General features: G+C 32.2%; 4 protein-coding genes across 6 annotated transcripts; 1 reads left to right on the top strand and 3 right to left on the bottom strand.

Annotated features, from left to right (window-relative positions):
• Nucleotides 1–1645: 1645 nt before the first annotated feature.
• Nucleotides 1646–11214, bottom strand: LOC124847378 (DExH-box ATP-dependent RNA helicase DExH6-like). Its single transcript, XM_047324862.2, has 14 exons — nt 10933–11214; nt 10558–10648; nt 10097–10409; nt 8860–8934; nt 8572–8616; nt 8088–8178; nt 7936–7994; nt 7390–7539; nt 5836–5888; nt 5462–5495; nt 5248–5337; nt 4165–5169; nt 2360–3442; nt 1646–2270 (listed from the first exon to the last, which is right to left on the bottom strand). Exons 1-14 carry the CDS (start codon nt 11051–11053, stop codon nt 2019–2021), a joined length of 3462 nt encoding a protein of 1153 aa, XP_047180818.2. The 5' UTR covers nt 11054–11214; the 3' UTR covers nt 1646–2018.
• Nucleotides 11215–12468: 1254 nt separating this feature from the next.
• Nucleotides 12469–17447, bottom strand: LOC124847374 (WD repeat-containing protein 26 homolog). 2 transcript variants are annotated; one of them, XM_047324856.2, is made up of 5 exons: nt 17277–17438; nt 15747–16629; nt 14365–14466; nt 13493–14122; nt 12469–12842 (listed from the first exon to the last, which is right to left on the bottom strand). In XM_047324856.2, the coding sequence occupies exons 2-5, from the start codon at nt 16521–16523 to the stop codon at nt 12624–12626; spliced, it is 1728 nt and encodes a 575-aa protein (XP_047180812.1). In that variant the 5' UTR covers nt 16524–16629; nt 17277–17438; the 3' UTR covers nt 12469–12623. The 2 variants fall into 2 exon arrangements, with proteins under 2 accessions (XP_047180812.1, XP_087951398.1); XM_088095272.1 differs by having other exon boundaries at nt 12821–12959; nt 17277–17447.
• A 1784-nt stretch (nt 17448–19231) lies between these two features.
• LOC124847393 (oxygen-evolving enhancer protein 2, chloroplastic-like) lies at nt 19232–21001 on the bottom strand. The gene is made up of 4 exons (XM_047324880.2): nt 20668–21001; nt 20052–20284; nt 19717–19767; nt 19232–19634 (listed from the first exon to the last, which is right to left on the bottom strand). The coding sequence occupies exons 1-4, from the start codon at nt 20906–20908 to the stop codon at nt 19374–19376; spliced, it is 786 nt and encodes a 261-aa protein (XP_047180836.1). The 5' UTR covers nt 20909–21001; the 3' UTR covers nt 19232–19373.
• Nucleotides 21002–23567: 2566 nt separating this feature from the next.
• LOC124847392 (Reticulon family protein) lies at nt 23568–27142 on the top strand. 2 transcript variants are annotated; one of them, XM_047324879.2, is made up of 6 exons: nt 23568–23714; nt 24749–24928; nt 25018–25198; nt 25302–25443; nt 26226–26295; nt 26794–27142. In XM_047324879.2, exons 2-6 carry the CDS (start codon nt 24754–24756, stop codon nt 26961–26963), a joined length of 738 nt encoding a protein of 245 aa, XP_047180835.1. In that variant the 5' UTR covers nt 23568–23714; nt 24749–24753; the 3' UTR covers nt 26964–27142. The 2 variants fall into 2 exon arrangements, with proteins under 2 accessions (XP_047180835.1, XP_047180834.1); XM_047324878.2 differs by having other exon boundaries at nt 23583–23714; nt 24744–24928.
• The last annotated feature ends 359 nt before the right edge of the window (nt 27143–27501 follow it).

Raw genomic sequence — 27501 nt, 5'->3', positions numbered from 1 at the left:
TTCATAAATAAACTTTTACTCTTTTTCAAGTAAAAAAATATTATATATATATATAGGAAAAATGTCTTATATATTTTAAGTTCTTGCAATAACTAATTTATTTTTTCTCTTTTTTACAACATTTTTGTATAAAAGTTCCGTTTATAAAGTAAAATAAAATATTAATTGTTATATTTTCTTTAATCATTTTTTTATTATGAGTTATTTATTACAAGTTTTCATTTTGATAATTATGTTTTTTAAAATTTTAGTTTTAATTTAACTATTGATATATATATATATATATATATATATATATATATATATATATATATATGATGTTTTTATAGTTATAATCTCATGATACTCAATTTTGTTCAGTTAAAGTGATGGACAACTAACCCACATTTGGTCTGAGATTGTTTGGTTGTAATTAGTTGACTTGGTTAAGCATTTCTCACACCTACTCAAATTATAAACTTCAATACTCTTCAACAAATTTCTAATCATTAGGTTATGAATTACCTCTAATAAGATTGGTTTGCTTCAAATTATCATATTGTAAAAATCTATTATATTTTTAAACTTTATTTTAAGGGTTAAAATGTGACATCATATTAAACTTTGATTTTATTAAGCTTCCCATTAGTAAAAAATATATTAATCTAATCTTCCTTGCTCAATAATATTAATTATTTTTTTTTATATAATGGAGAATCATATTAACATTTCTTTAAAAAAATTAATAAGAAATTTTATGTAATGGTGAATTATATTAACAAAATTGTCCTGTGGTTTAATTGAAAAAGAAAACTGTGGTTTAATTGAAAAAGAAAATAATTAACCCTTATTTTAATTATTAATATAATATTTAATTTTATATTAATGTTTGATAAAATTATTTTCTATATTTTAATAATTTATTATATTGTACCTAATATTTCTTATAATATATTTTTCTTTTTTAATCTTCATAAAATGACAAAGGAGTTCCAAATTATAAAGAAAATAATACTTCTTGATTATTAATGTTAATAATATGATAATTTGATGTCAAAACAATATTATTAACTTTAACTATAATAAAAAAAATCAAAATATATCTTGAAAGATATGGTGTTATACAGGATTATAAAAATTTAGAATAAATACAAATATTAAGTAAAATTGAAAAAAAAAATATTGGATTGAGTGAAAAATTAATCCAATAAATAAAATGATGATAATTAGTTTAGTTTAAATTTTGAATCGAAATTAACCAGTAGTAAATTAACTAATTCAAAATAATTCCAACAATCAATTGAATTATCAAATTCACTCACATTTCCGTTTCTAAAACACTCTATTAGCAAATAATTTGCATGCCTTGATGCTGACGCACGTGAGTGATTAAAATTTTTTAAACAAGATTTTTTATGTACGAGATTTGTAGTCAAATTGCAATGCATATAAACTGGCAGTGAAATTGAGAGGATGTAACATGATGCAGTTTCTGTGTGTATCACTCTCTTCGTTGTGCAGAAAAGTGGAACAGCAGAGAACTGAAGAGGCTGATTCCTGACTCCCACTGTGGAAAGTATATATTATAATTTTAGATTTTAGTATGAGCAGCAGAGCAGTTTTACCAGAAAAGATGCAGAAAATGCTTTATATATTTGGGCTAGAATTGCCAATTGCAAAGCATACAGCACACAAATTTCATTCCTCATTTGATTTTGTAATAAATAATTTCATTAGCTATTCTAAATTCTACTCATGCTAAAGGTTCGCACTAGGATTTGACTAGTGTTGAGGATGGCTGGTATTTACAAAATTTGACTGGTTATACAACAAAGCGAGGGAACTAGAGAACCACCCAAACTTCAACTGAGTCAGGAACCCATCACAAACACATCCGCCAACCAAGATTTTTCTTATGACACTTCATCGCATTCATCTTCAGGATTTGTCCTCAATATAAGCTAAACATAGTTTCAATTTTCACAGTTAGGATTTCTGTATTCGATATAAGCTTCTGCCAACACTGAACTTTCAATCAACTAGGCTTTAGAAGGCCCAGAGTTTTGGCGACCATCATAATTAATAAGCTCTGCAAGTGATCCTTTTGGTCTCTTACCAAATCGCCTAGATCCTGACCTGCCTAAAGTTGTTGCATTTACCATAGTGGTTAATGAGTCCACACCTTCTGAAATTGATGGCATACCAATGCACCCATCACAAGACAAAATACAAGCTATAGCATCCATAGAAGCCGCCATGATTGGAGGAAGATCATTCCTTGGATATGTCACCTAAAGAATGTAAATTAATTTGTCAAGAATGTTATTTTAATAGAAATGACAGATAAATCACAGAAGAGAAAAACGATTTGGTTATTTACTTTGTATAAAATTGCTGCTGATAGTCTCTCTCTCAAGCAGTATAGCTGAGCAACATCGATTGCTGTTGAACGAAAATAAAGCCAACGGTCCATGATTACTTTAACCCTGTTATCAGGAGAAGACATCAACTTATCCTCACGGCCTCCACTAGATTTATCATCAAGTTCCATCCCATCTTCACTTCCAACTTCATCTTCACTCCCTTCTGCATCATCCTCGTCGTCGTCATTTTCATCGGTTGGAGCAACAGCAATCTCTGTCGAAAGCAGCAAAAGTGGAAGTTGTCCAACAACTGTGCAGTTCCTTATGTTCATACCCACGTCACTACGAGTAATCTCATCATACACAATTAAAGTGTGATCTAAATTTTTCATGAATGACAACTTGAAATTTGTAGAATGATTGTGCAACCGAACTTTATCACCACCTGCTGTTTCAACTATAAATCTTTTCCCAATTTTATTTGGAATAAATCTCCCGACCATTGGATATAGTCCTGCTACCAAAACAGCATGGAGTACACCAGGGTCATATGCATTCACACTGTAACTTGAAGCATCTTCATGGATAAACCCATTTCGAATTAGTTCCGCTTGAAGTTGCCTGCGCATGCCAGATAACATGTGCATGGCACCTGATGACACAAAATACTGAGAACAAAACCGTGCTTCTAGACCCATTTTCTTTGAGTTATTCCAGCATTCGAATGCAGCCAATACAGCAAACTGATCACCGCAACCCCCATATAAAGAAGCAAGCTCAGATTTGGCAGCTGTGGCTCTCTTTTTCTCTTCAGGTAACATTGGAAGTGTAAACGGATCTCTATACTCGGATGCACAAGCAAGAGTTAAAGCTGGCTCAAGGCAGTTCATCAATATAGCAAAAAAAAGCATCCTGCAGATTGATGGGTGAACAGGAAGAGAACCAAGCTTCTCCCCTAGTTTGGTGAGTTTTTCATCACTTGAAAATGCCCCAATCTCTTGAAGAATTATAATAGCATTGCGTATGGACTCAAAAACTGGAGGATCTAGCGTCTTGCCCAGAAATTCTTCTACTTTGCAATTTGGATCTAGCAACTTCACCTGTCACAATAGAGAGAGATAGAGAGAAAGAACCAAATCTAACGTGAGGGCAACTTTTTTGTCCAGTACATTTTCATGCCATTGATACCTTGCTAGTACAACACAAGAAAAAAAAAAATACCCTTCGGAGGGTTTTTGTGTACTTTCAAAAGTAATTTAAATTTGTACAAGATGAAACTGGTAACACAAACCTATATAAATATGTTTGTGTACTTTCTGATTCTCAAACCAGAAATAATGAGTTGGTGTACTACTTGACCTTCAGTAAATGAGTGTAGCTGCTTTATCTAATCTAACAAGTAACAACCAAATCACATATACTACGCAGCATCAAAACGCTTTCAAAATTAGAGGCATCTTTTCAACCATAACACGCTTTCGAAACTAGAGACATCTTTTCAACCTTAACCTCAGACACAGAATATCATAGACACCAATTTCATCAAGCAATGCAACGAGACCCTTCACTATTTTCTCTTCCAAAAACCTTAGAAGATAGTTGTTTCCTTCGCACAAACCACTAATTAACCACATTTTGCACTGATTAATTCATTAAAAAAAAAACATGAGTTTGAATTTAGCATTACGAATTGACTAATTTTTTCCATTTGCTAAATTTTCATGTTTACACTCTATGGGGGACACCAGAGAACATTTTACCATTTTATCATTCAGCAACAAGCACCAAGATTTGGAGTCACCAATCAGGAAAGATGGAATACCTGCAGACAAAGCTCCTCAATAGGTATTCTTCTAATTTCTGGAATCTGAAAATCTGGTAAGGAAGCTGCTCGAGTCCTTGAGAATAGATGATAGCATATTCCGGGTTGACAGCGGCCAGCACGTCCCTCTCGCTGCTTAGCACTTGCTTTTGAAATCCAAGATGACTGAAGAGTTGACACATTGTTATAAGGATCATAACTTTTTTCCTTCATTCGTCCAGTGTCTATGACATACACTATATCATCAATGGTGATAGCTGTTTCAGCAATATTTGTTGATAGTACAATTTTGCGGCACCCATGAGGTGGGTGCCTAAAAACCTTTTTTTGTTCCACGCTTGGAACCATTGAATGTAGAGATATGAGCATAAACCTTGAGGAATTCTTGAAAAAAGATGATGCAAACAATTTCTCACGTGTTCTATTTATTTCATCCCAGCCTGGAAGAAAAACAAGGATCCCTCCATCTGTTGAATCAATGCATATTTTTCTTATCAACTGTTCTATCAAAACAACATCAACAAGTTCTGGGTTGACCGTTGACAGGTATTTATCAAGTAGCTTATTCTCTTCTGTGGAGTTGGAAAAATCATTGTGTAAGTGCTTCTTCAATATTTCAGCTGCTTCTGGTTGGTTTTGCCTTTCAGCGATCTCCAGTGCAGTCATTCCATCCTGGGCCTTTAAATGGCAATCTGCTCCACAAGATAAGAGCATGCACATATCACCCACTCTACCCTTCCCAGCAAACACAATTAGTGGAGTAATGCCAGTTAAAGAATGTTGGTAATTAAAGAGTTCTGGGGTTCCTTCAGAAGAAACCAACTCTAACAGCATGTCCCATTCATCATTAGACCAAGCCAAATTAATAGCTTCATCCATAGAAAGCTTCTCTTCTTCACTTAGCTCCCTGGTGTTTATTGAAGTACTACATGTGGTACTATCAAGATGATTATCTTTCTTAGATTTTACAATAGAAAGTACATCCTCCAAATAGAAAGTTTTGACCTGAAGAAAGGTTGGGTAGACATTGTAGTAAGTAACATGTGACAGAGTATTAGCTAATTACAGCTACAATATAACTACCGGATAAGTGAATCCCGGAACACTGATGATTGGGCAGCCCCCAAAGTATTGAGAAAATCTCGCAGCATCAATGGTGGCACTCATTAATATCTGTAATATTAGAGCACCAGAAGGTTAAAAATGGAAAATAACATAATTATTAACTAAATAAGCACTTGACCGGAGGTGGATAATAGAGATAAAATATGATAAGATGTAATAAATTTGAACTGACCAGACGTAGTTGAGGATATGAAGGGAGCATGTCTCTGCATTTAGGTTAACAAAAATCAGAGATATCAGTTCAAAAACAAGACAGACTCCTTAGGCAAGTAATCTTCTTCGTTATCTTTCTTCTCTGAGAGGGAAGATTAAACTAACAGGGAAGTTATTGCCACATACCTTTTAGAAAAAGGCATTTTTGCTCATTACGGACCAACTCAACTCTACCCAAAAAGCCTAATGCTATTAGGTGCAGAATATCATAAAAACAAGCTTAACCTATACATCCCAATTTCCCCCCTCACTTATGCAACATGCATTTATACATTTGTATTAACTATGTCACAATAGAGAGTAGAGGCCAGTAGGTTCTTCTTAATGGTATACCTGATGATTGCCAACATGAAGTCAGAGTATCGATCCCTTTCATGAATTTCATCCTGAACAAAAATGAATGTCACTTAGTTCGCAATGCCTACTTTGCAAGGATAGTATGCACAGGATATGCTTTATGTATGCCAAGGCATACTTTCCAAGGAAAGTATGTGCAGAACATCAATCACATGCCAGGATTTAGAAGATATAATATATGGAGACATTTGAATTTACTTCGGACGCCTCTCAAAGTCTTTAAGAGAATAACATGAAAGTTTCAAAGTTCATTTTCCCTCAGAGTATAATATCTATAACGGCAATTTGTGGATACCCATTGCTGAAGAGACCGTCTGAAAACCATTTATTTTAAAGTCTGATCTAGTTCATGTAGTTACAGTCACTATTTAGTAACTGCTTTGTAATTTTTCATACTAAACTTCTAGCAATATGCAATCATTAAACCAGTGATAACTTTTCTAGTTTTAAAAGTAATTAAGCAATATCAAGTTTTTTAATACTTTCACCCAATGTTACAATAAAAATGTGTTTGGGCAGGTGGTTCAAAATCCGACTAGGAAGTGGTGATATAACCGAAATATATTAATTGTTGGATTGGAGATGTTATAAAATCAATGTGGCCTGGCATGACTCGGATGGCTTTTCAGGCTAACAGGTGAGTTGACCAACCAGCCCAAATTAACCAATGACCTTGAGGGTTTCTAAGTGAACCAGTGTGTTCATGCGTTTTTTTATTTTTGTGATTTTTAAAAGAATAGTATAGTATGAATTTATTTTTCCATCTTTCAAAATAAGAAATTATAGATTATAAATGCTTTTAAAAATTTTAAATATATATTAGTTCATGTGATTGTACCAGTGACCCAATGACTGAGTATTAACCAAATTGCTGGCCAGTTAAGTCTAATAACATTGCTTTCACCATTTACTGCCAGCCATATAATGGCAATCATGGTCACAATATCATTGATGAGTAGTGGGATAGTCACTTCACTCAAACAAAAGGGAAATTCTTCAAAGTTCAAGCCAATTTACTATAAAAGCACTACGAAGCTTGGCAAAACAGACTTTTGGTTTAAAAAAAAAAAATTGTAACACTTATAAGAACAAATAGTTTTAGTTTTTCCATCAAAACTTTGTACAGAAACAGTGAAAACCACTTTTTATTATTTTCTGTTTTCACGGTTCAAATACAAAGTTATGAAAGCAGAAAACTAAGTGAAAGCAATGTGACATTTTTCTCATTAAAAGTGAAAACCGAAATTCAAAACAAAACACATTTCTCCAACCAAACAGCTAATTTTACAACAATTTCAAAAACAATGTTTCATATTCTAACAGATTTTCCCAGTCAGTTCAAATTTTCAATTAAACCATTTATCTAAGAACTTACATGTCATGCCTAATAACAAAATTTTTTTGACCATGCAAATAGTTCAATAAATGAAAAAGTGATATGGAAGAATAAAAGCGTGAAGTATTTACCAAACACTAAGTACCACATGTTTATGCTCTTGCTGAAGATATAAAGTAATTTACAGGAAGTACCATAATTATGTGAGTGATTCCAGAAACGTCATCCTTCATGTGCCCTATCTTAGACGAATGGTAACCTTTGGAAACCAACACCCTTAGTAGCACTCCAGTGGTACATAGCACAATTGATGATTGCCTTCCCCCTCTGCTTTCTAACCGTATCTGGATTTTTGGTTGAAAATGTAAGATAGAATTCTATGTTCATGAGATGTAAACCATTAAAAAAGCTAGTAATGTTCGCTAAGAAGCAAGGCAACCAGTAGCCTTAAAAGGTATAATTCTATGTAAGAAAGACAGGGATATTGGAAAACAGAAAAGATATCTGTTGATTGAGACAGTAACAAGAAAACTCATACTTCCCTACTGATGACATCCTGTAGATTTTCCTACTTCGTACAGATAAAACAAGGTGCATCATGAGTGTAATACACAAATGGCAAAAACTGGTTTGATTATGATAACAGAGGTCAACATTCACATAAATATTTCCATACAAAATAAATCCAAATAAAGTGTCACAGTACCATTACTACACCAAAGATATATCAATAAAATTACCTTATATCCCACATTTTCTCCAATAGTCTCTCCTCTCTCAGTGGAGATTCTCTCAGAAACTATACATAGAAACAGCAGAAGGAAACAGATTTCAATCGAGACTTGAAAATAAAGATTAAAAATTAGGTCCGAAGTCCAGAAGTGTTGCTCACCTGAAGTTGCAGAGATCCGCCGAGGCTGAGTACAAACTATTTTACATACCTCTCCCTTACCCCACATATGATCCAAAATAAATTGTGGAACCTGAATAATGTTCAGAAAGTTAAAACAGGACAACAAAAAAAGAGAAAGATAAATACAAAGCACAGATTGTTAAAAGACCTTGGTCCATGTACAATCATGGAATTACAGATGGGTGAAACCCAAAATCACAAAGCATCAAGTAATTATCAGTGTGTCCACAATTATCAAAGCTTGAGACAATTAGTTAAAATTGAGGATAAAAAAGCAACTGCATTAACGCAAAAATGGAAATATTGATGCAAATTTGTATCACAATTCACAACATACACATTAAAAGCACCAATCATAAAAACATCAATACATGACCAAAAGATTATTATCTAGAAACAGTCGCAACAAATTACATGTAAATGTAGCTGTACCATAATAAAGACAAGGCAAAGAGTTGGTAACCTGCGTAGTCTTTCCACAACCAGTTTCACCAGATATGAGAACTACCTGCTTTGAAACACATGGAAGGAATATTAAGATCAAAACACATGCAAAAATCTAAGATGCAAACTAAATTTAACTGATGTGTAGAAATGCAGTTAAAAAACTAAAATCTAACTCAACTATGTTATTTGATATATTCAACATGTCAATGTGAACCATAAATCTCAATTATAGTGCAATCAGCACCCAAGCTACAAGTAGATGCATATCCAAAGGCAAATTTACAAAGAAATTTTTTAAATTAACCTGGTGAGATTCAACAGTTGATGTTATTACATCCTTGAAAGATGCAATTGGAAGCTTAGATCTATCTTCAATGATCTGCAAGAACGGAAACCAAACAAAAGAATTGATAACAAGACTATTCCTTTTCAAATGCAATACATACAGTGCGAGAGGAATAATAGAAAAACATCATTATGTTGTGTTGTAAGATTAACAGATGATTTTCTTCCACCCTTTTTCTCAAAAAAGGGGAGAAAATAGGTCAAGTACCTGTTGGGACATCAGGCAAGTTGAGGCCAAGGCTTTCATAAAAGACTATTGTTCAAAAGTTCAGACTTTATGTCATTCAAAAGTCTTTTGTGGGAATAGTTCAACCTATTTAAGTACATGTAAATATTAAAATTTTCTCAATATTATTATTACATTAAATTTTTATTGTGAACTATTATGGATGAAAATTGTACCTTCAGAACTCAGGAAAAAAATGAAACTCCAATCAAACCATTTTGTGACACTAAATCAGCATTAGTATGGCACACAACATTACTCGTCATGACAGGACATAACAAGTAGAGAAGGACCGAAACTTAATAAATAAGTCCCTTTAGGGTTTCTATTGGTTGATCTATTAACCAATAGTCATCCAACACAGTCATTTCAAGATCTTACTAGCAAATTGTGAATGATATGTATCTATTCACCAGCTTGAGGGAAAATGTCGTGAAATAAGATTAACACGTGATACCTCTAATTAAGACAAATCCTCACCGAAATTTACAGGTGTTCAGTTAGATCCTAAACCCAAATTTTAAGATGATGTCAAAGACTGTCATAAATCCATTGTTAGGCCACCTGCATTGCCTCACTTCTTTTTTCATTATCAGAAAGGACTCCCAACAATGGAGCTGACACAAAATGACTGAACAAAGCATCATAGCGTAGAGCTACCAAAATGTTGACTCTTGGTGGGTTTAAATCTGACATTGGCTACAGACATCACATGAGTAATGCTTGTAAGGCATGGGTAGTTCTCACCTTACAATCCAATTATGTCAAACTAAATTAGTTCCTAAGTACAAATCCAAAGAATATGTAAACCCACTCACTGCTAGCTGTTGCACCATTTTATTACTATCGAAATAATATTCAGTTCTGATAGCTCAAAGTCAACTCTAAACAATAAAATTCATATAGGTTTTCCAACAAAAGTCATACATGTAGATTTCTCAAGCTGAAAGGAGAGGGAGAGAAAATTAACCTGTTTCAAGTTAGAGACTTTGTTAATTCTAGAAGAAAGAGCTTCCAATCTCCTAGCAATTTCAGTTTTGCTCATCGAGGGCCTGCTGAAAATATCATCCTGCTTCTGTTTTGTTTTATCAGCAGTACTGTCACTATTTTCTCCAACCATCTCCCACAAGTCTCCATCACCAGGAGGATAATGAGCAAATAAATCACCCAGCACCCACTTCGCCTCTTCAGAAAATGTGAAACGAGGAATATTTGCAAACCCATTATCTGTGTCAGACTTTTTTTTAATTTTTTGAACGGACACTCTCCGGTCCTTCCCAAGCCTACGCAAAACACAGCTCCAATATCAACAACACAATATGCAAACAGCAAACACCCAATCAAAAGAATTCCATTACCAACTATTCCATTCAACAATTGTGACCGTAATTCTTACAGATTTAAAAGAGCAATTGAACATGTAACACTCACCCAGAACTTTTAGATCTAAACCCCATTTTCTGGGACATTTGATGCACCAAAGCACGCTCTTGGTTGGACAAACCAGCATCAAACTTGTACACTGTAGAAAAACAAAACAAAACCAGATTTCATCAGTGGATACACCCATGCAGTCATCATCCCTCCAACACAGACTTCAAGTGGGTCACGAACTACCCAACTCAAACTTCACAACAACAAAAACGTGCAAATATCCAATCGAAACAAAACACCCAATCACTCAGAGGCAACATTCGGGAAAGAGGAATGAACAACGACAACGGTGGTGTCACATTCCTCGTCATCAAAGTGTGAAACAGTCGCAGAAAATAAATAAAGGAAGAACATTGAATGTTGGAGGGTAACCTTCATCTTTGGAAGCTCGGAACTGTTCCAGAATCTGGGAAATGCGAATCCTGGTGACTTCATCAACTTTGGGGCTTTGGCGGTGAAGTGCCTCTCCTTTCTTCTCTCTGTTGTTGGTCATCGTTTCCAATGAAAGAATCCAAGTGACGAAGTTGTCGCAAGCGCAGCTCCTATTGTATATGCGTTTTCTGTCTCAGTTTCTGTCGCTGATTTTCTCAAAATTTAAATTGTTACAGCTTAAATAATGTCTTGCATGCCAGGTTTCGATCTCTAAACCTATGTGTATACAATAAATAATGTTTATGAATTCATTTTTAGGTCTTATAAATGGAATAGTCTATATGTTAAGGATATTAGTCTTTTTAAATAAATTGTAATATTTCGCTACATTAATATTTAATTTTCAATTAAATAATGTGCACGGTGACCTAGATTCAAAGTCTTAGCATTCAGAAGATTACCTCTTACGTCTATTGTTTCCTTCTCTGTTGTTCCGTTTAGTTAAATATATTTTTCTTTTTTGTATATTTGTTCCTTTTGCAACTATTTTATTCTAAATTGGAAATAATCGAGTAAAATGTTTTAAATTGACAGAACGACTATACTTAACCTATGGTATTAAGAATAGGTAATTTGAGATTAACAATGATTTCTTAACAATGTCCCTTTATCCCTTAGGTTTCAATTGATTGAAATTCGTTTATGTGGATTTGCAAATGAAAATAAATATCTTATAATATTTATTTTTCATTTAGAATGACCCAAACCTAAAAGCCTTAAAAAAAATCAAATTCCTTCTAATTGTTTTATATAAAGATAAAAATTTCTTGTCAGTTTAATATTACTATTGAAACATACCAAAGTCTAATATTACTTTCTTTGACATGTAATTTTCAAATTAAAAAAAAAAAAAAACTTATCAACAAGAACCGTGCGCTCACAGTGTACTTATTAAAAATCAACAACGCAACAAGTCAGACTTATATGAGCAACTATAAGAAAAATAAAGATATACTATTATTGCAAGTATCATTTATAGTATTGAAATGGTTCTTATGTGCCAAAACATCTTCATTTTATTCCCAAAACCATATCATAGACATCTACATTATTTGTCATGTTTAGGGATTCTCTTGTCCATTGTTTGTATTTAAGAATGTGGGTGATGATGGTTAATGCAAAGAAAGTTTTACATTGCAATTTTAAAAACCAAATGCTTTTTGCGTAAAATTCACGACTTGTGCGTTGTTTGTTTCCCATGAAAAACAATAGGACAGATCGCCAGAAGGATTGTCTGACACGAAAGTGAAGGAAATATGACAAGTAAAGCAAACTAATATCACCTCGTAAAAGAAAACAGAGAAAAAGAATAACACGGATTCTTGGCTAGAGAAGGGGAATTTGGTAAATGTTGTAAAACTAAAAAAATAGTCACGATTTATGAATTTAATTAAGTAGGGAATATTCGTTTGAGGGTTCTTCCGTACACCCTGAGAACTCCCCCTTCCCATTTCCCTAAATTGCTTGGAAGAAGAAGAAAAAGATGGAAAGCGTTATGAAATATGAGATATACGAGAAGTAACGTGCATGTTTGACATGAATGGTCCACTTGGGGTAACAGAAATGGTATTTACAGAATTGCAATGATGAGAGAAAAGAAAGAGAGAAATCAATTGGAATGAGTTGGTGATCTAAGATCCCCCATTGCAGTAATGGTGGACGCCATTGCTGGGAACATTTTGGTAGTTGTTGTGCAGAGAATTTAGGCCCCATATCCGAATTGTCCGGTCATCGCTAGCCGAGGCTAACATGTGGGGATTTGCTGGGTTCCAGCTCACACAATTTACAGATCCTGAATGACCAGGCAATGCTTCTATTAGTTCCCCTGAGCTTCTGTGCCATATGTAAACCTACAAACATACACCCACCCAACTTCAATTTAATACTTGTCCAAATTTATCCAATACAACTCACTGTCATAAGAGGCTGGGAAAATAGTGTTAATAACATTGCAGGGGTCCTACATTCTGCATAAAAATTGTTTCACATCCAAAAAAGAAAGAAGGTTAGCATCTCATGGAAAATCTACTAAACACCACAACTAAAAACTAGTAAATATAGATTTTCTTTGGTGCTATAATGACAAACTGAAGGCCAAGAACGATACAAAGAGGAAGACCAAGACAGCAGTACTTTACCATTACAATAATAGTAGTTGAATTCATTCAACTAATATTATAAAGATGTCCAATATATCGGTCGAACAACAAGCACCATTCCATGGGTCTCTTGTGCCAATATTTTAATGAGCCTTTCCAGGAAGATTTATTTTTCACTTTTTTTAGAGCACTTCTGAAAATTATGTGATTATTTCCTAGAATTTAAGTTACACTAGACATGCACCAAATTATTATAATAAAACACAGAATTAAAAATTAAAAACAATTATTCTTTGACTATAGAAGAAATTTACAAGCATCAAAGCCTTTCAATTTGCAAATGGGAAAAAGTCTACTTTACAAATACTTTTCCGTTTTGATAAATGATTAAGTATTCATACCTGTGAATCCTCACTTCCACTAGCAATAAAAGCTTGCTTAAGGCCACCGAAGCAAGATCTGATAATAAATCGGGTACGCCTATGGCCTTTGTACTTGCCAACAAGCCTAGGATCGCCTTCAATGTTCCATAGATGTATTTCTTGATTCAAAAGATTAACCAACAAGAATTTGTTATCCTTCGATAAGGAAAAAGCCGTTATTGGTTGATACTCTTCAATAAATCTCTCATCCTTTGTTTCTCTATTGAACAACAGTACAGAATTGGGTTTACAGATACTTAGAATCTCTTTCCCGTTATCCATGATTTCCAAATCAGATATCTTAAGGGTCTTTTGTCCTTTCCAAGACTCCACTTCTTTCCCATCCAATTCCCACATGCAAATGCTCTTGTCACTGAAACCACAAAGTATATATTTCCCACAAGGGAACCACGTACAAGAAACTAGGCCAGTACCAGCTTTTTCATAAAGTTGGATGCATTTGCCAGTGGAGACATCCCAACGCCTAATAGCCTCCTCCACTCCACATGTGAGAAGCTCATGGTCATTAGGACTCCATGAAACTGAAGAAACAGGTTTCTGGTGACCAGTCAATCTGTGCTTTACAGTCAGTCCACCATTTATGCCAACCTATTTAAAAAAATTTAAGAAGTGACACCTGATTTCATAGCATTAAGCCGTATTTTATGTGTTAGAATGCAATTTGTGTCTTAATCAATAGGGGGTTTCTGATATATGATGGAAACCATTATAACAGGGATTTGAATGTGCAGTATGATGACTATATCAAACACAAGCATTGAAGACAAATTTAGCAGCAAATAAATGGACGTAAGAGTAGAAAAGAGAAAATGTAAATTATGAAATATTACCTCCCAAATTATTGCAGTTCGATCATTTGATGCCGAAGCTAAATATTTCCCATTATGTGAAAATTGTACAAACCAGACTTCATCATCATGTGCATCTAATATCTGTTGCAACATTAGCAAGAAAAGAAAATAACATTAGAAAGTAGATACTATCCATGCCATATACAAAGTTAAGAGAAGATGATCATTGTAAATAGATGGCAAAAGGATAAAACCAGAAGACAAATTCTGTACCTTGTCTCATTTCTCCTCCCTGGTTTTGGGGATTGGCCTTTTAAAGAAATTAGATTATAAATATCAAACCTATGTACAAAAATTGGGGATTGGTTTTTGAAATAAATTAGATTATACATGCATCTCATTTACAAGAAATGAAGAGTATTTTAATGAGTAAAAAGTGATAAAGGCCTTTTAAGTAGAAATTGCAATTGTAAATAGTGTAATTGCATATATAGAGAGAAATGCATCACACACCCACAGAAATGGTACCTTGCCCAGGTACCTCTTATTATGTAAATCTGGTCACTAAGTTCCTACAAGCTGTGCATCAGTTGTCAGGTATATTTAAATTTAGATTTTCCAATATTATTAGAAGCACTAACCATGGACTTCTATATGAAAGATAAAGGGAATGCATATGTAAAAATGGGGATGGATGTTACACCAAAAAGACATTCTACTCTAAGGTTAATGTCTTCTAATTGGAAGCAAGTTGGTACTCTCAGAATAGGAAGCAGGATTATTGACAGGTCAAGGGCAAAAGCAAACTATCAAGCCAAGGCATTAACAACATATGACCTTGTTTTGACCGAAAAAGATGCTCGTAGGAAAAACAGATGCAAAATTTTATCCAGGAAATTATTTTCTCAACTCAAACGACAAACGAGAATAAGTAAGTCTTTCCAAAAGCTATGATAATTGGACATCACCAACATGTACTTAATTGGTTTATTAAACTGATCTAATAAGCACTTAGGTATCTTCCCTTAAAATTTAATTTGTTAGGACTAGAATCAAACACTTAAGTACTCCACTGAGTATCCCACAACACAATATGGGACCCGAACACCCGAAAATACCCAAGTCCTTATCACTTTCTACTCAACCTTTCTTTTACTTTTACGCACTGAGAAAATAAAAAAGAAAATTCACAGGACCTCAACAATAGCCATATCCGTTTACAAGATGCCACCAATTAGCATACAAATTTTCACAGATGTAGCTATCATTTATTTATAATCATGAAATAATACAGACAAAAGAAAGACTAACAAACAGAGATCTAATTAGGAACAGGCAAACAACATAGAGGAAGCTACTTCTGCTATCTATCACTACTAATTAACAAGTCAAAATATCTACTAAACATATAATTTTCTAACCTGTAATGTACTGGACGGAATCTGATCTTTTCCACAACGATGATCTGAATATAATGACATCTCCTTATCCAATGAATTATGAAATGGGCATGCCTCTCGTTGTAAGATGAGGGCTTGTTCAACTAGATGCTCCAACCTCTTTTCAGGTATCATTACTGTAGGGGGAAGCAGTTTCTGCAATTCCTCTAGAAGCTTTGACCGAGACCTCACCCTTGCAATATCTAGTCTAGGAGAAGGTGAAACTATGTAGGAAGAAAGTTCTCGAATTCTACTGCTATTAATGCAAAGTGGAGTGATCTCCGTCCTCAGGGTCTTCAATGCTTCCATGACCTTTTCACGATTTAGAAGCTCAAAGAATTTCTGCTCCAATATTAAAAATGAGGCTGACCTGACCACGCTTTCATCTGCGGGAGCAATTTTACGTAATGTGGCTACACTGTCATCCAAATTCCCATCAAGTATTTGCTGCATAAATAGATTCACCCCAGGAGAGTGTAAAGGTATTCCAGACTCCTCCTCTAGATGTGCCCCACTCTTCCCGTAACCAAGAGAATATAAAGCCTTTGCAATTATCCTGACAAATTCCTCTTTCTTTATAACCCCTTTTGAACCAACAACTTGTTCGTCCCCTTTAGACGGTAGGGGCCGAGCCATGAAGTCCCTGGACAAGCCTCCAACAGGCTCTTTAGAAGAAGAACCGTTAGACAAGGCAACTAATCCTTTAGAAGATAACTTCATTCGCTTCAAGGCTGGTTCTTCATCTTCCACACCTCCCATGAAAAGTGCCCCTCAGCCCATATATAATTTCAGCAGCGCGAGAAAACAACACATACGACCATACAGCTACAAAATGCCACTGAAAAACCACTAGGAAGAAAAATGTCTGCATGGAAAACAGCAATGACAACAGTAAGTGTAATAAAAGCAAGTCCTGAAATAACAGAAGCTAAACCATAAACAAATTCAGCAAACTAACACAAATTTCGAAAATGTCCATATAGAAATTAACACGAGTAAACTAAAAAAAACGTCTGAATATAAAACAGAAACAACAAACAATTTGAAACAACAATATAAAAAAAATGTCTGCATAGAAACAAAAACAGCAACCACAAGTGCAACAGAACCGAGTCCATAGAAAACAAGCTAAAACAGCAAACAGATTCCTCAATTTCAAACGTCATCAACAACAATAAAAAGAATAATGCAAAAATCCGAGCTTAGTTACTCCAAAGCACAATGTTTCAACCAATTTTATTTTATCTACCAAATCAATAAGACCCCGCGATGTCTAACAAACTCAAAAATATCATCTCGAAAGCGAAACCGAACTCGAAAATTGAAAAATAAATAAATAATATATAATAAATTAACAAATTATAATATGCATTTCCCTATGAAATAAACAGAGACACGTCAAGCAAATCGAAAGAGTAACAGAAACAGGATAAAGTAGAAGAATCTGCATCAGAACTCGCAGATCCAATAACATGAGAAGAAGATTACGACGGTGATGATCCACCGACTTACCGAACAAGCAAAGCAACGATCGGAATCAAAGTCTGAGACGCGATCGCGAGTTGAAAACCGCCGATTCCTTCTTCTTCTTCTGCTGCTGCTTCACCACACTCTTCAGTTACCAAAACCACACACGCTGAAAATCCCAAACCTTCTTTCTCCTTATGCCTGCAAAGAATGATAACATATATATACGTGTAATATAATATTTCTTTAATTGTAACCATGGATATTTGTATTTCTAATTTATAAATTCTTTAATACAGCGTAAATTATCAAGGTGCAACTATTTTTAAACAGTTTGAATCTTGAATTGAAATAAAAACTTTATTAAAAATAATTAATTACGTTTAAATAAATTTCATATGAATAAATTATTAAATAAAATTTTACTTGCTATGTGTTTCTTTTTTATCTTTCTAGCATTTTGTTCATATAGCTTTTCCTGTGAAATTGTGAAATGACAATGAACACCCTCTACTACAAACAAACACTTTCTTTGGTTTGGTATATGCCTTCCTTGTTTCTTAAACCATCACGCCATTACTTTCATGTTTTCACACGAAACTTCAATGGTTTTCAAACATTTATGTTATATAAATGTTACATTATTTTTATAGTATTACCATTTTTTTCATTCTTTAAATCAAAATCAAAATTAGTAACTTTTATAAAAATATTAATAAATAATGCCACATGACAATTTGGGTGATGATTAAAGATGACAATTTATCATACCGTATACAAATAATATTTATTTGTTATCTAACAAAAAAATATTATTATTTCTCGAATACATATTTAAAAAATATTTATAAATATCCAAAAATATTTAAAAGTAATATTTTATATATTTTTAAATAAAATTAAAAAAATATAATATAATATAATATAAATTAAAATTTAATTTTAATAAAATTTAACTTAATAAAATATAAATTAATTTTTATTTTATTTTAATTTAATAAAATATAAATTAAAATTTAATTTTAATGAAATTTAACTTAATAAATATAAATTAATTTTTATTTTAATTAAATTAAATTTAATAAAATATAAATTAATTTTTATTTTTATTTTTTACAAATAATAAATATTTTACAAATAATATAATATTACATTATTAAAGTATCTATTAAAAATAATTAATATATGTAGTCATACATATTTTTTATATCTAATGGTGATAGATATATGTATATGCATATTGGATAGGAAGGATGAGAATGGTGAACATTTTAAATTATTGAGTCATGTTCGTGTCAGACATTTCCACTCACTCCAAATATAATAAAATGGATAACTAGATCATTGAGTTTGGTTAATTTTCATTCACTATTTTTTATTTTTTTTTTCAAACTAGATGTTCAAAGAATAGATAATACATGTACCTACCGACATACAGGAACTGCAAGAAACAGTGAGTGCGTGGAGAATGAATATTAAATTCATGTTTCGATAGTTTTGATTTCAACATTTTTAAGATACATGTTATATGTTAACAATTATCCATTCATGGTGGGTTTGAACAATTTGTAATAAATCATTAGTTTAAACTTGGTTCATGTATTAAAAAAAAAAGAATATATATATGAAACCATATTTAAATTTACATGGACAATAACTTTATTAAACTTTCCTGAAATAGTTATTATAACTATTGTTAGAGATTTTAATTCTTAATAAATTATTATTGTTTTAAATAAATTTAATCTGATAATATTTGTTATTGTTAGAATTTCAAGTATAAGTTTAAATATTGAAAAAATAGAATATTATATAAAATTAAAATTTCATTAATCCAATTATTTTTAGATTTTTGAGATTTTGAGTCTAGAGTAATATTAATTTTGTATCCATATTTTATCGGTGTTGTATATTTTATGGGTATTTTTTTTATGATTAAGGCCAATAAAAGGAGGAAAAGGGGATGGTGAGTGTCTTTACAAGGGCAAGAATACAAAGTATTGAGATACTAAATCCAACCAAGTCCCTTAAATTATGAAACTATAGTGGACAAAAGGGAGGTTAGAGAGCTCAAAAACATAGATAAGATGCACTTAAGGTTGATTTACACATAGCACATATATAACCTGCTATTGGAGTTTTTTAAGCAACACTGAAAGAACTTGCTGTGCTCTCCACAAATTTTCTTGCTCCCTTAAACCACCTCTTATCTCCAGCCTGAGCCTTGCAAATGTACAGTTTTCCATCCTTTACGGTTGCTCTGATCAGTTGGTGCTTCCCACCTTCATCTCCATCAGCCGTCCTTGTCAACACAGTCAATACATAGTACTGCTTCCCATCAACCACAGGTGTAGCAGTCTCTAAGATGTTAGCTGTGGCCACAGCATTTGGATCAAAACCACCCTGCAACAGTTCATGTTCAAACTCAGTCAGGACATCCTATGCTATTATTCACTGCATTTCTTTTTCATCGTCACTCGCTTACCTCAGCTTGAGTTTCACCAAAGAAGGCCTGCTTTCCTAGTAAATAATCCACCTGCAGTAAGGAAAAACCAACTTTCAATGTCAGCCACAGTCATACACTACCATTTCTATCTTTGAATATATACACTACAAAAGTTATAATCCATAGACTACCCTTTTATTCTATTTAAGAAAAAACTACAAACGTTAGAATTAGCAAGGGAGAAACAACTTTTTATCACTAAATTTGGTCACTGATTCGTTGATTTAGTTAGAACATGATACGTAAAAGTGCATTAATGGGGCTATAAGTGTTCCTCATAGTAAGAAAAGAGCTAGTTTAAAAAACAGATATACCTTTGAGAGGAATTCTTCGGGTGAACCATAGTCAGTGATGGACTTCTTATCGGTTGGAGTCACTGTGACAACGACATTGCTGGTTGTATCAAAGTTATCCTCGTATCTAAGAACCTGGCCTGTGTACTCAACCTCTTTGCTTGGGTTCCACTTTGAGGGAATCGATAGTTTGAATCCATTTCCATTGTATGGCAAGAAATCTGTGTTTTCCTTTGGCTTTCCAAACACATTGGCTGCAAGAAAAGCAACCAAATTGTTCAAATAAATCATGGAATCCCGATTACTAGAGGGATCAAATTCAACCTAACTTCTTCAACTCATGAGACAAAGTGATCCCTTGATATGGTATTAGAGATTTTATTGCCAAATGCATAATTTAATCAAGAGTCTAATCTTAGTATTCTTCAATCAGAATCGGAGTTTTTATATCAGTAATCCATATTGATCTTTAAAAAGTGAAATTTAAATCTATCACAACAAGAGAAACTATGGACACGAAGGATGAATTCTAGTAGAAACTAGCCTAAAGAAACACTTAAAGAACTGTCTAACTAAGTGTGTGTCCATTTTAGTGGCATCATGGATGCATGATGAGAAAAAAGAGAAAGTGATATACCAGCTTCACCATAAGCTGCATCTGCAGGTTGGACTTTGGAGCCAACAGCAGCAGCACCAATGAGCACAGTGAGAGCTAAACGGCGAGAGATAGGAGTGACATCATCCTCTTGGGGTGCTGTCTGTTTCTGGGCCTTGCACACAAGGTGGTTAGGCTTGGTGCTAACCATGGTACGTTGTGATGGGGATCTGGCTGGAGTGGTAAGGGCATGGTGGTGCAAGAAACATTGGGTAGAAGCCATTGATCTCTGATCTTTCTCTCACTCACTGACTCACTCTTTCTGAGACTATGGTGGTAGGAACTTGTGGAGATCGTTGAGTTTGAACTTTGGAGTGCGGTGGTTTTGGATATTGGATTTCGAAGAGGGTGATTGGGACTAATGGATTAGATTTTCGATGTGGGATAAGGTAATAGAGGCTCTGATTGGTGCCACGTCATTCTCATTTATGTCTGCAGATATACTCATCACTTGCATTTCATGTACTATATTTTCATGCTTTTGTTAAAATTTCGGTGCATATGATCATTTTAGATATTTATACTTTTCTTCAAATATTATTGTTCTTATTATTTAAATTTAATTAATATTAATTTAAATTAAATTTTTTATTATTCATAAATGAAGTCAAATTAAAGATATTTAGTATTACTCCATTTCTTTTCTATCTAATACAAGACTTAATAATTCAGAAATTTTATTGAGATTTTTATTTTATTTTATTTTTAGTATGAGGGTATATTAATTTTTTTTTAATATACAAGAATTATTACTTATATTAGAGATCCTAGATTCAAAGGATAAATAATATGATACATAAAAAAATAATGTATCATCGTGTTAAAATTTAAATGTGAATTATTATTAATGCATCGTTGTAGTAAATTATCTTAATACACCTATCACATTATGATATAAAATGTGTATAATCAATAATATCTTTTTTAGTTTGTTTTACTTGTGTTGAAAACAATTAATCGTTTAACTTATATCACTCTTTCACTCTTTATCTACATTACTTTCTTTACATAAATATATTTTTTTAATTTCAACCTTTAACAAAAATATCATATTTGAAAACATGATTTAAATTTTGAATTTTTAACTTTTAAACAAAAATGGATGAATTTATTGTTCAAATATTAACTTGAAATTAAAAAAAAATAGTTTAAGTTATAATTTAAATAACCTCTTTAAGTATTCTTAAGTGAAACTATCATTTTAAATGTTTATCATTTTGAAAACAAAATAATATTTTAAAAAATATTTTATTGAATATATAAATGTAAGTCTAAGTTTTATATTAAGTAAATGTCTAAAAGTTGAACACTTTGTGATTTTAAAGATGTCTAAAGTTTTTTTTTTTTTTAATGATATAAATATCTTATAGTGATGATCTTAAGTCTCGTTGCTTTTATTTTTCAAGTGAATTCTCTTTTTAACATAGCTCTAAGTAGACAAGAATTTTAATATAAGGTTGAACACCTTATAAAATTAAATAAAAATTTGGAGTTAAAAGTTACATAATTTTTTATGGGAAAATGAAGTCATTAATATTAGTATTTTGTCTTTCCCATAAATTATCTCATTGAAAAATTCAGTACATTTTCATATACACAAATCCTCGTATACCATATAAAATATTAAATATTTATTTCAATAAAATAATAAAAGTATTGTTTGGTCAAGCTTCTTCATAATTTTTTTTAGAAAACTAAATATACAAGGATGTTTTTAAAAGTTAAAATTAATTAATGTGCAAATTAAATTTTTTAAAGAAATTATGAGAGTTTTTCTATAAAATAAACTGTATACGACTAATTTCAAATTATAGATAACTAATTTCACATTTTCTTTCTATAAAATCCACTTAGTCAAACCAGATAAATGTTAACAATAATTTTAGCACAATCAAAAGTTATTCCAAAGTAGGTTGTATTGATAAATCAAGAGAGAGTAAACAATTATTACAGAAAGAACTTACATATACCATTGTATAAGTATGATTGGTTAGTGTTATTATCAATTTATGTCTTACCAACAAAAAAATATTAAAAGAAATAATAAGACTATTTTTCCTTTAAAACAATACTCTTTTAAATTTTTAATAAAAATTTAATATTCAAGTAAATATTAAGTTTTATATATTACATGTTGATATATTTTGACTGAATATATATTTGATCTTTGTAAATTATTAATAAAATGTAAACATTTAAATAAATTTAATAAAATTAAAAATATAAAATTATTTTACTATATTAATTACTTTTATTAATTACATGAAGGAGTTAACTGAAAAAACCGTTGAAAAATTAAAAAAAATCTCTACTGTAGTCATAAGCAATGAAAAATCCATATTTTTAAGTATAAAGTTATTGTTAACTACTCTTATTATATTTAATAATTTTATTTTAACCTATCTTAAATTAACACAGTATTTTATTTTTTGTTTATAAACAAAACGTATTTTAGAGATTAGTGTAATACATACGAAGTTAGTGTCAGAGATGGCAACTACTGCATTGTTGTTTACGCCATGCTCGGATTCCAATAATCCAAAATGGAAAATGACGTGGATTTTCACGTGTTCTTTGTTTTCATTTTCACTGCACCTCTGCTTCCTCAATTATCACTGCTTATTTATTACTATTAAAATACCATACCAGTACACTTTTATCTTTACGCATACAAATATAATTTATTCTTCAATAAATTAAAAATACTATTATTTATTAATTAACATAAAGTATTTAATAAATATCTTATCTTTATTCCTGCCACTTGACACTCAATGATTTATTAACTACATCTATCATCTTCACTCTTACTAACATTCATTATTTTTGTTATTATTAATTAATTAATTAATTAATTAACGAAATTAAACTATTTCAAATATTCTTTATATATGTTACTAACTTTTGCATAGCTTTGTCCCTTTTCTTTCTGCAACTCACTCATTAAGCTTCTCTTTCTCTCTCTTTTTCTCTCTCTTCTCACAGTCTGTGTTCGCCACTTGGTTTCTTCTACACTGCATTTCTCTCTGGTTTGTGCGCGAAACCATTTTTTCTTTTTTCTGTTTTGGATGATGCAATTTACTAATTCATGCTTCTTGCTTGATGCTGCTGCCCTTTTCTATTTTCTTGTGTTTTTGTTTTCTATTGTCTTGCTCAATTCACCCAACAATTATCTGGTTAGGGATTTGCATGTATGCTTAAAGTTTGAATTTGTTGGACGTTCATGGTTTGCGTTGTTGTGTGTCAAAATGTGCGTCTTTTTAGTGCTTCTGGTATATGAAAAAACTTGCTACTTCTTTTTCTTTTCTGCTTTCCCAGTTTATATTTTTTTAAACAAAAGTTGAATTTTAGTGAAAAAATAATAATTTTTTTCCCTTTTCTTTTCTCTTTAATTAAGAATTAAAATATTTCTGTCTCAGGTAGTTTTTCCCCTCCGCCAAACATAGCATTGTAGTGAATGGATATGTTAGCCTACTTTTTGTGTCAAGATTACTCAGTCTTGGCAGAAGAACAAATTTGTGCTGCATTCACTCGCCGTGCTCTCCATTTCACTTTTTGCATTTGGTCCTTTTCATTTCAAGAAACCAATAAACCCCCTGTTCAGCCTGGGAACGATTTAATGTGTAACACTTATGGAAGTGAGCGTAGAAAATAATTAAAAGGGTTGAGAAAGTTTATAGCTCACTGAAGACACTATCATGTTAAAGCTAAATTTGCAACAAGTACAACAACATACGCCGAGAATGACTTAATGCTGATGAAGCTTAATTACGGACAGGCTAAGTTAATTACTTGTAATAGATGTTTCTTTTGTGGCCTTAGACCAGTAAGACTTATTTCATTGTAGATGAGTTAACTTTTTTGTTTTTTTGAACATGTGACTTGGTGTTGGCAGTATGTTCTTCTCTTTAGTTCATGATTCGGGAAAAAGAGAACTGTATCATATATTCGTTTCATGTGTGTTGGTTTCTTATAAACGGTGATTACCTGATTGATGCTGTAGTGTTTGACATGATAGCTACTACATTTTCTGATTTTCCTTTTTAATGGTATAAAAGTGCAGGAACAATGTCTGAGAAAATCACAGCTGAAAACCTTTTAAACACCCTTGTGGAAACAATTGCTGAGAAGCAAAAATCTGGATCATTTTTTGAAGAAGACAAGTCAAGCTCAGTGAGCTCCCAATTCAATAGACTCTTTGGACGCCAGAAACCTGTGCACCATATTTTAGGGGGTGGAAAATGTACGGTAGTTGTGGTTAATTTGATGTAAAATCTATCATGTTACCTTGACTTTTAAATTTCTTCTTGGATTTTCCATTGAATGATGTAGCTGCTGATGTGTTGTTATGGAGGAACAAGAAGATTTCTGCTAGCGTTTTATCTGCAGCAACAGCTATATGGGTGCTATTTGAATGGCTTAATTACAATTTCCTAACTCTTCTATTCTTTGTTCTGGCTCTCGGCATGCTTGGACAGTTTCTTTGGACAAACGCTTCTGGCTTGTTTAGCAGGTTATCCTAGCATCTTTTCTTCCCTTCTTTTGATCTCTGACTTATTGTAAATATATTATGCTACTTTACATCTTAAACTTGTTTTTTCTGTGTGGGGTGACAGGAAGCCGACTAAAGTTCCCCGTTTTGTTCTCCCAGATGATTTCTTCGTGAATATTGCAACTGCAGTTGGTGCGGAGGTTAACCGTGGATTGAGGTTTCTCCAAGATGTTTCATGTGGAGGAAACCTAAAACAATTTCTAATTGTAAGTATACTCTTACCTTTGTTTTGTAATTGTTATTCACAACTCAGGTTCATGATTAGAAGTTAGAACATAGTTTCCAGGTTAAATCGTTTTTCACTTTATATGCATCGGTATTCTCTATAACACTAGTTATTCAATCAATTGATCAATTTCATTTATTTTTATTTGCTGCAACATCTTCTTCCTGTGACATGTTATTGATATTTGTCATCAAAATTGTCAACTGTTTCTTTTTCCACTCAAATTTCTGCCAATATGATGGGTTCTATATTATATTGATATTATGCTGACAGGGATAAGTTTCCTTTAGTGGCAGCTTGTCGAATCAACTTAGCTGTATGTGATAGTATCTTCTAAAGAGTGTTTTGGTCTTAAGCTGTTTGTTATGACAATAATTCGTCAATTGTGTGGTTGTGCTTCATTTTTATTACTTTGTTGTTGCTAAAGATTTGCAAGTTACTGTGCAAAGAGCATAAGGAGTTAGTATGATATAATTGAATTGGGAAACAAGAATGGTTGTATTTAGTAGCCTTCATGGATCAATATAGACTGTTTTACAATATTTGGAGTAGTATTGTATGACAAAATAATCAATATGGATGGTGATATTTAGTATCCTTAAATACACAGTTATGATGCACTTTTTACTTTGCCATCCACTATTTTATAACTTGTTTTTAACTATTTATATATGATAAATTATATTTGTTTTTATATTTTGGTGCAAAGCAAAACCTATGCTTTTTGTGTGGAATTTGTAATAATGGTTATTACATCCTCAGGCTGTATTAAGCTTATGGGCTGGTGCTGTGATTGGGAGCTGGTGCAATTTTTTGACTGTCATGTATATTGGTGAGATCTGCTTTCTTTCCCTCTACTGATATAGATTAGAATATTTTGATTGAGCATCTGCCTGAATTTAATAGTTGGACAATGTTTGAAAAAAAAAATTCAAATTCCAACTAATCCAATAAATAACTGCTCTAGAAAGGATGAATAATTGAAGTAGGCTTAAATAAGTTTAAGTCTCCAATATGTTATTTGTATTTTTAGTATCTAATAAATAAGTTTTCAAAATTGAGTACAAAATTATAAAGGGAATTTGGAGGTGTAAAAAGAATCCACACACGCAAATGTTATCCTGTTAAGTGTTTTCAAATAATATGCTGCTTCAGTTACCCAATCTTATTTGAAAGCAAATGTAATTTAAGTCTATGCGGATGTCTGCTGTTTTGTCGGATGCTTGAAGTTCAAACGCATATGTTAAAAATTATATTTTTTGACAAATAACTTGTATAAATTGTTCAATTTCTTAGGTTTTGTTGCTAATTATGCTGTGTTATGTCTAAGGTTTTGTTGCTGCACATACGCTCCCAGTTTTCTATGAAAGGTATGAGGATCAAGTTGATAACTTTGTGTACAAAGTCTTTGATCAGATGCAAAATCACTATCAGAAGCTGGATTCTGGTTTGCTTAGCAAAATCCCTAAGGGAAAGGTGAAAGGAAAGAAGTATGAATAGGTTTTTCCTTATGTAAATGGTTTGATTTTGAATATCCTTTCTCACTTGTGATGGAATTGGAAAAGACTGAATAATGTTAACTAGGGAACAGTTCTATGTGGGGTGTCTTTAAATTTTGTGTGCTTAATATTTGACCTGAGATTAAGACTTCATTAAAGGCTAGGCCATTTCTTCCCGCACCTCATAATTTTCAACCTGCACCTCATAATTTTCAATCTGTATCCCCGTAAATTATAAAATTTCAATTTTATCTTATGATTTAGGATTTTCAATTTCGATTCCAATTTATAATAAATTTTCATTTTGAATTGTACATGATGAAAATATGTATTTTGGAATGCATAATCCAAAATATAGATGTATATTATAATGATATATTTTGAAATATAAATTTTTATTTTGAATTGTATATTTTGAAATATAAATAAAAAAGTCATTTTGAATTATATAATTTGAAATGTTTGTTTCAATAAGATAAGTTTAGATAATATTCTATCGTATTGAAAGAGTGGTGAAAAGATTTGTAGGCTTTCACATT

Source organism: Vigna umbellata, chromosome 1 (genome assembly GCF_029865625.1).
Source record: "Vigna umbellata cultivar VRB3 chromosome 1, Vumbellata_1.0, whole genome shotgun sequence".
Lineage (NCBI taxonomy): Eukaryota > Viridiplantae > Streptophyta > Magnoliopsida > Fabales > Fabaceae > Vigna > Vigna umbellata.
This window is presented reverse-complemented; position numbering and strand designations above follow the sequence as displayed.

Excerpts from the sequence above, each read along its gene's own strand:
- LOC124847392 (XM_047324879.2), top strand. The coding sequence starts at position 24,754 with ATGTCTGAGAAAATCACAGCTGAAAACCTTTTAAACACCCTTGTGGAA. Across the intron at positions 24,929-25,017 it reads TATTTTAGGGGGTGGAAAAT|CTGCTGATGTGTTGTTATGG; the intron begins GTACGGTAGTTG and ends TGAATGATGTAG. Across the intron at positions 25,199-25,301 it reads GCTTCTGGCTTGTTTAGCAG|GAAGCCGACTAAAGTTCCCC; the intron begins GTTATCCTAGCA and ends GTGGGGTGACAG.
- LOC124847378 (XM_047324862.2), bottom strand. The coding sequence starts at position 11,053 with ATGACCAACAACAGAGAGAAGAAAGGAGAGGCACTTCACCGCCAAAGC. Across the intron at positions 10,410-10,557 it reads TTTAGATCTAAAAGTTCTGG|GCTTGGGAAGGACCGGAGAG; the intron begins GTGAGTGTTACA and ends TGTTTTGCGTAG. Across the intron at positions 7,995-8,087 it reads GCGGATCTCTGCAACTTCAG|TTTCTGAGAGAATCTCCACT; the intron begins GTGAGCAACACT and ends TTCTATGTATAG.
- LOC124847374 (XM_047324856.2), bottom strand. The coding sequence starts at position 16,523 with ATGGGAGGTGTGGAAGATGAAGAACCAGCCTTGAAGCGAATGAAGTTA. Across the intron at positions 14,123-14,364 it reads GAACTGCAATAATTTGGGAG|GTTGGCATAAATGGTGGACT; the intron begins GTAATATTTCAT and ends TTTTTTAAATAG. Across the intron at positions 12,843-13,492 it reads GTGGAAGTGAGGATTCACAG|GTTTACATATGGCACAGAAG; the intron begins GTATGAATACTT and ends GTATGTTTGTAG.
- LOC124847393 (XM_047324880.2), bottom strand. The coding sequence starts at position 20,908 with ATGGCTTCTACCCAATGTTTCTTGCACCACCATGCCCTTACCACTCCA. Across the intron at positions 20,285-20,667 it reads TGCAGCTTATGGTGAAGCTG|CCAATGTGTTTGGAAAGCCA; the intron begins GTATATCACTTT and ends CTTTTCTTGCAG. Across the intron at positions 19,768-20,051 it reads CCGAAGAATTCCTCTCAAAG|GTGGATTATTTACTAGGAAA; the intron begins GTATATCTGTTT and ends TCCTTACTGCAG.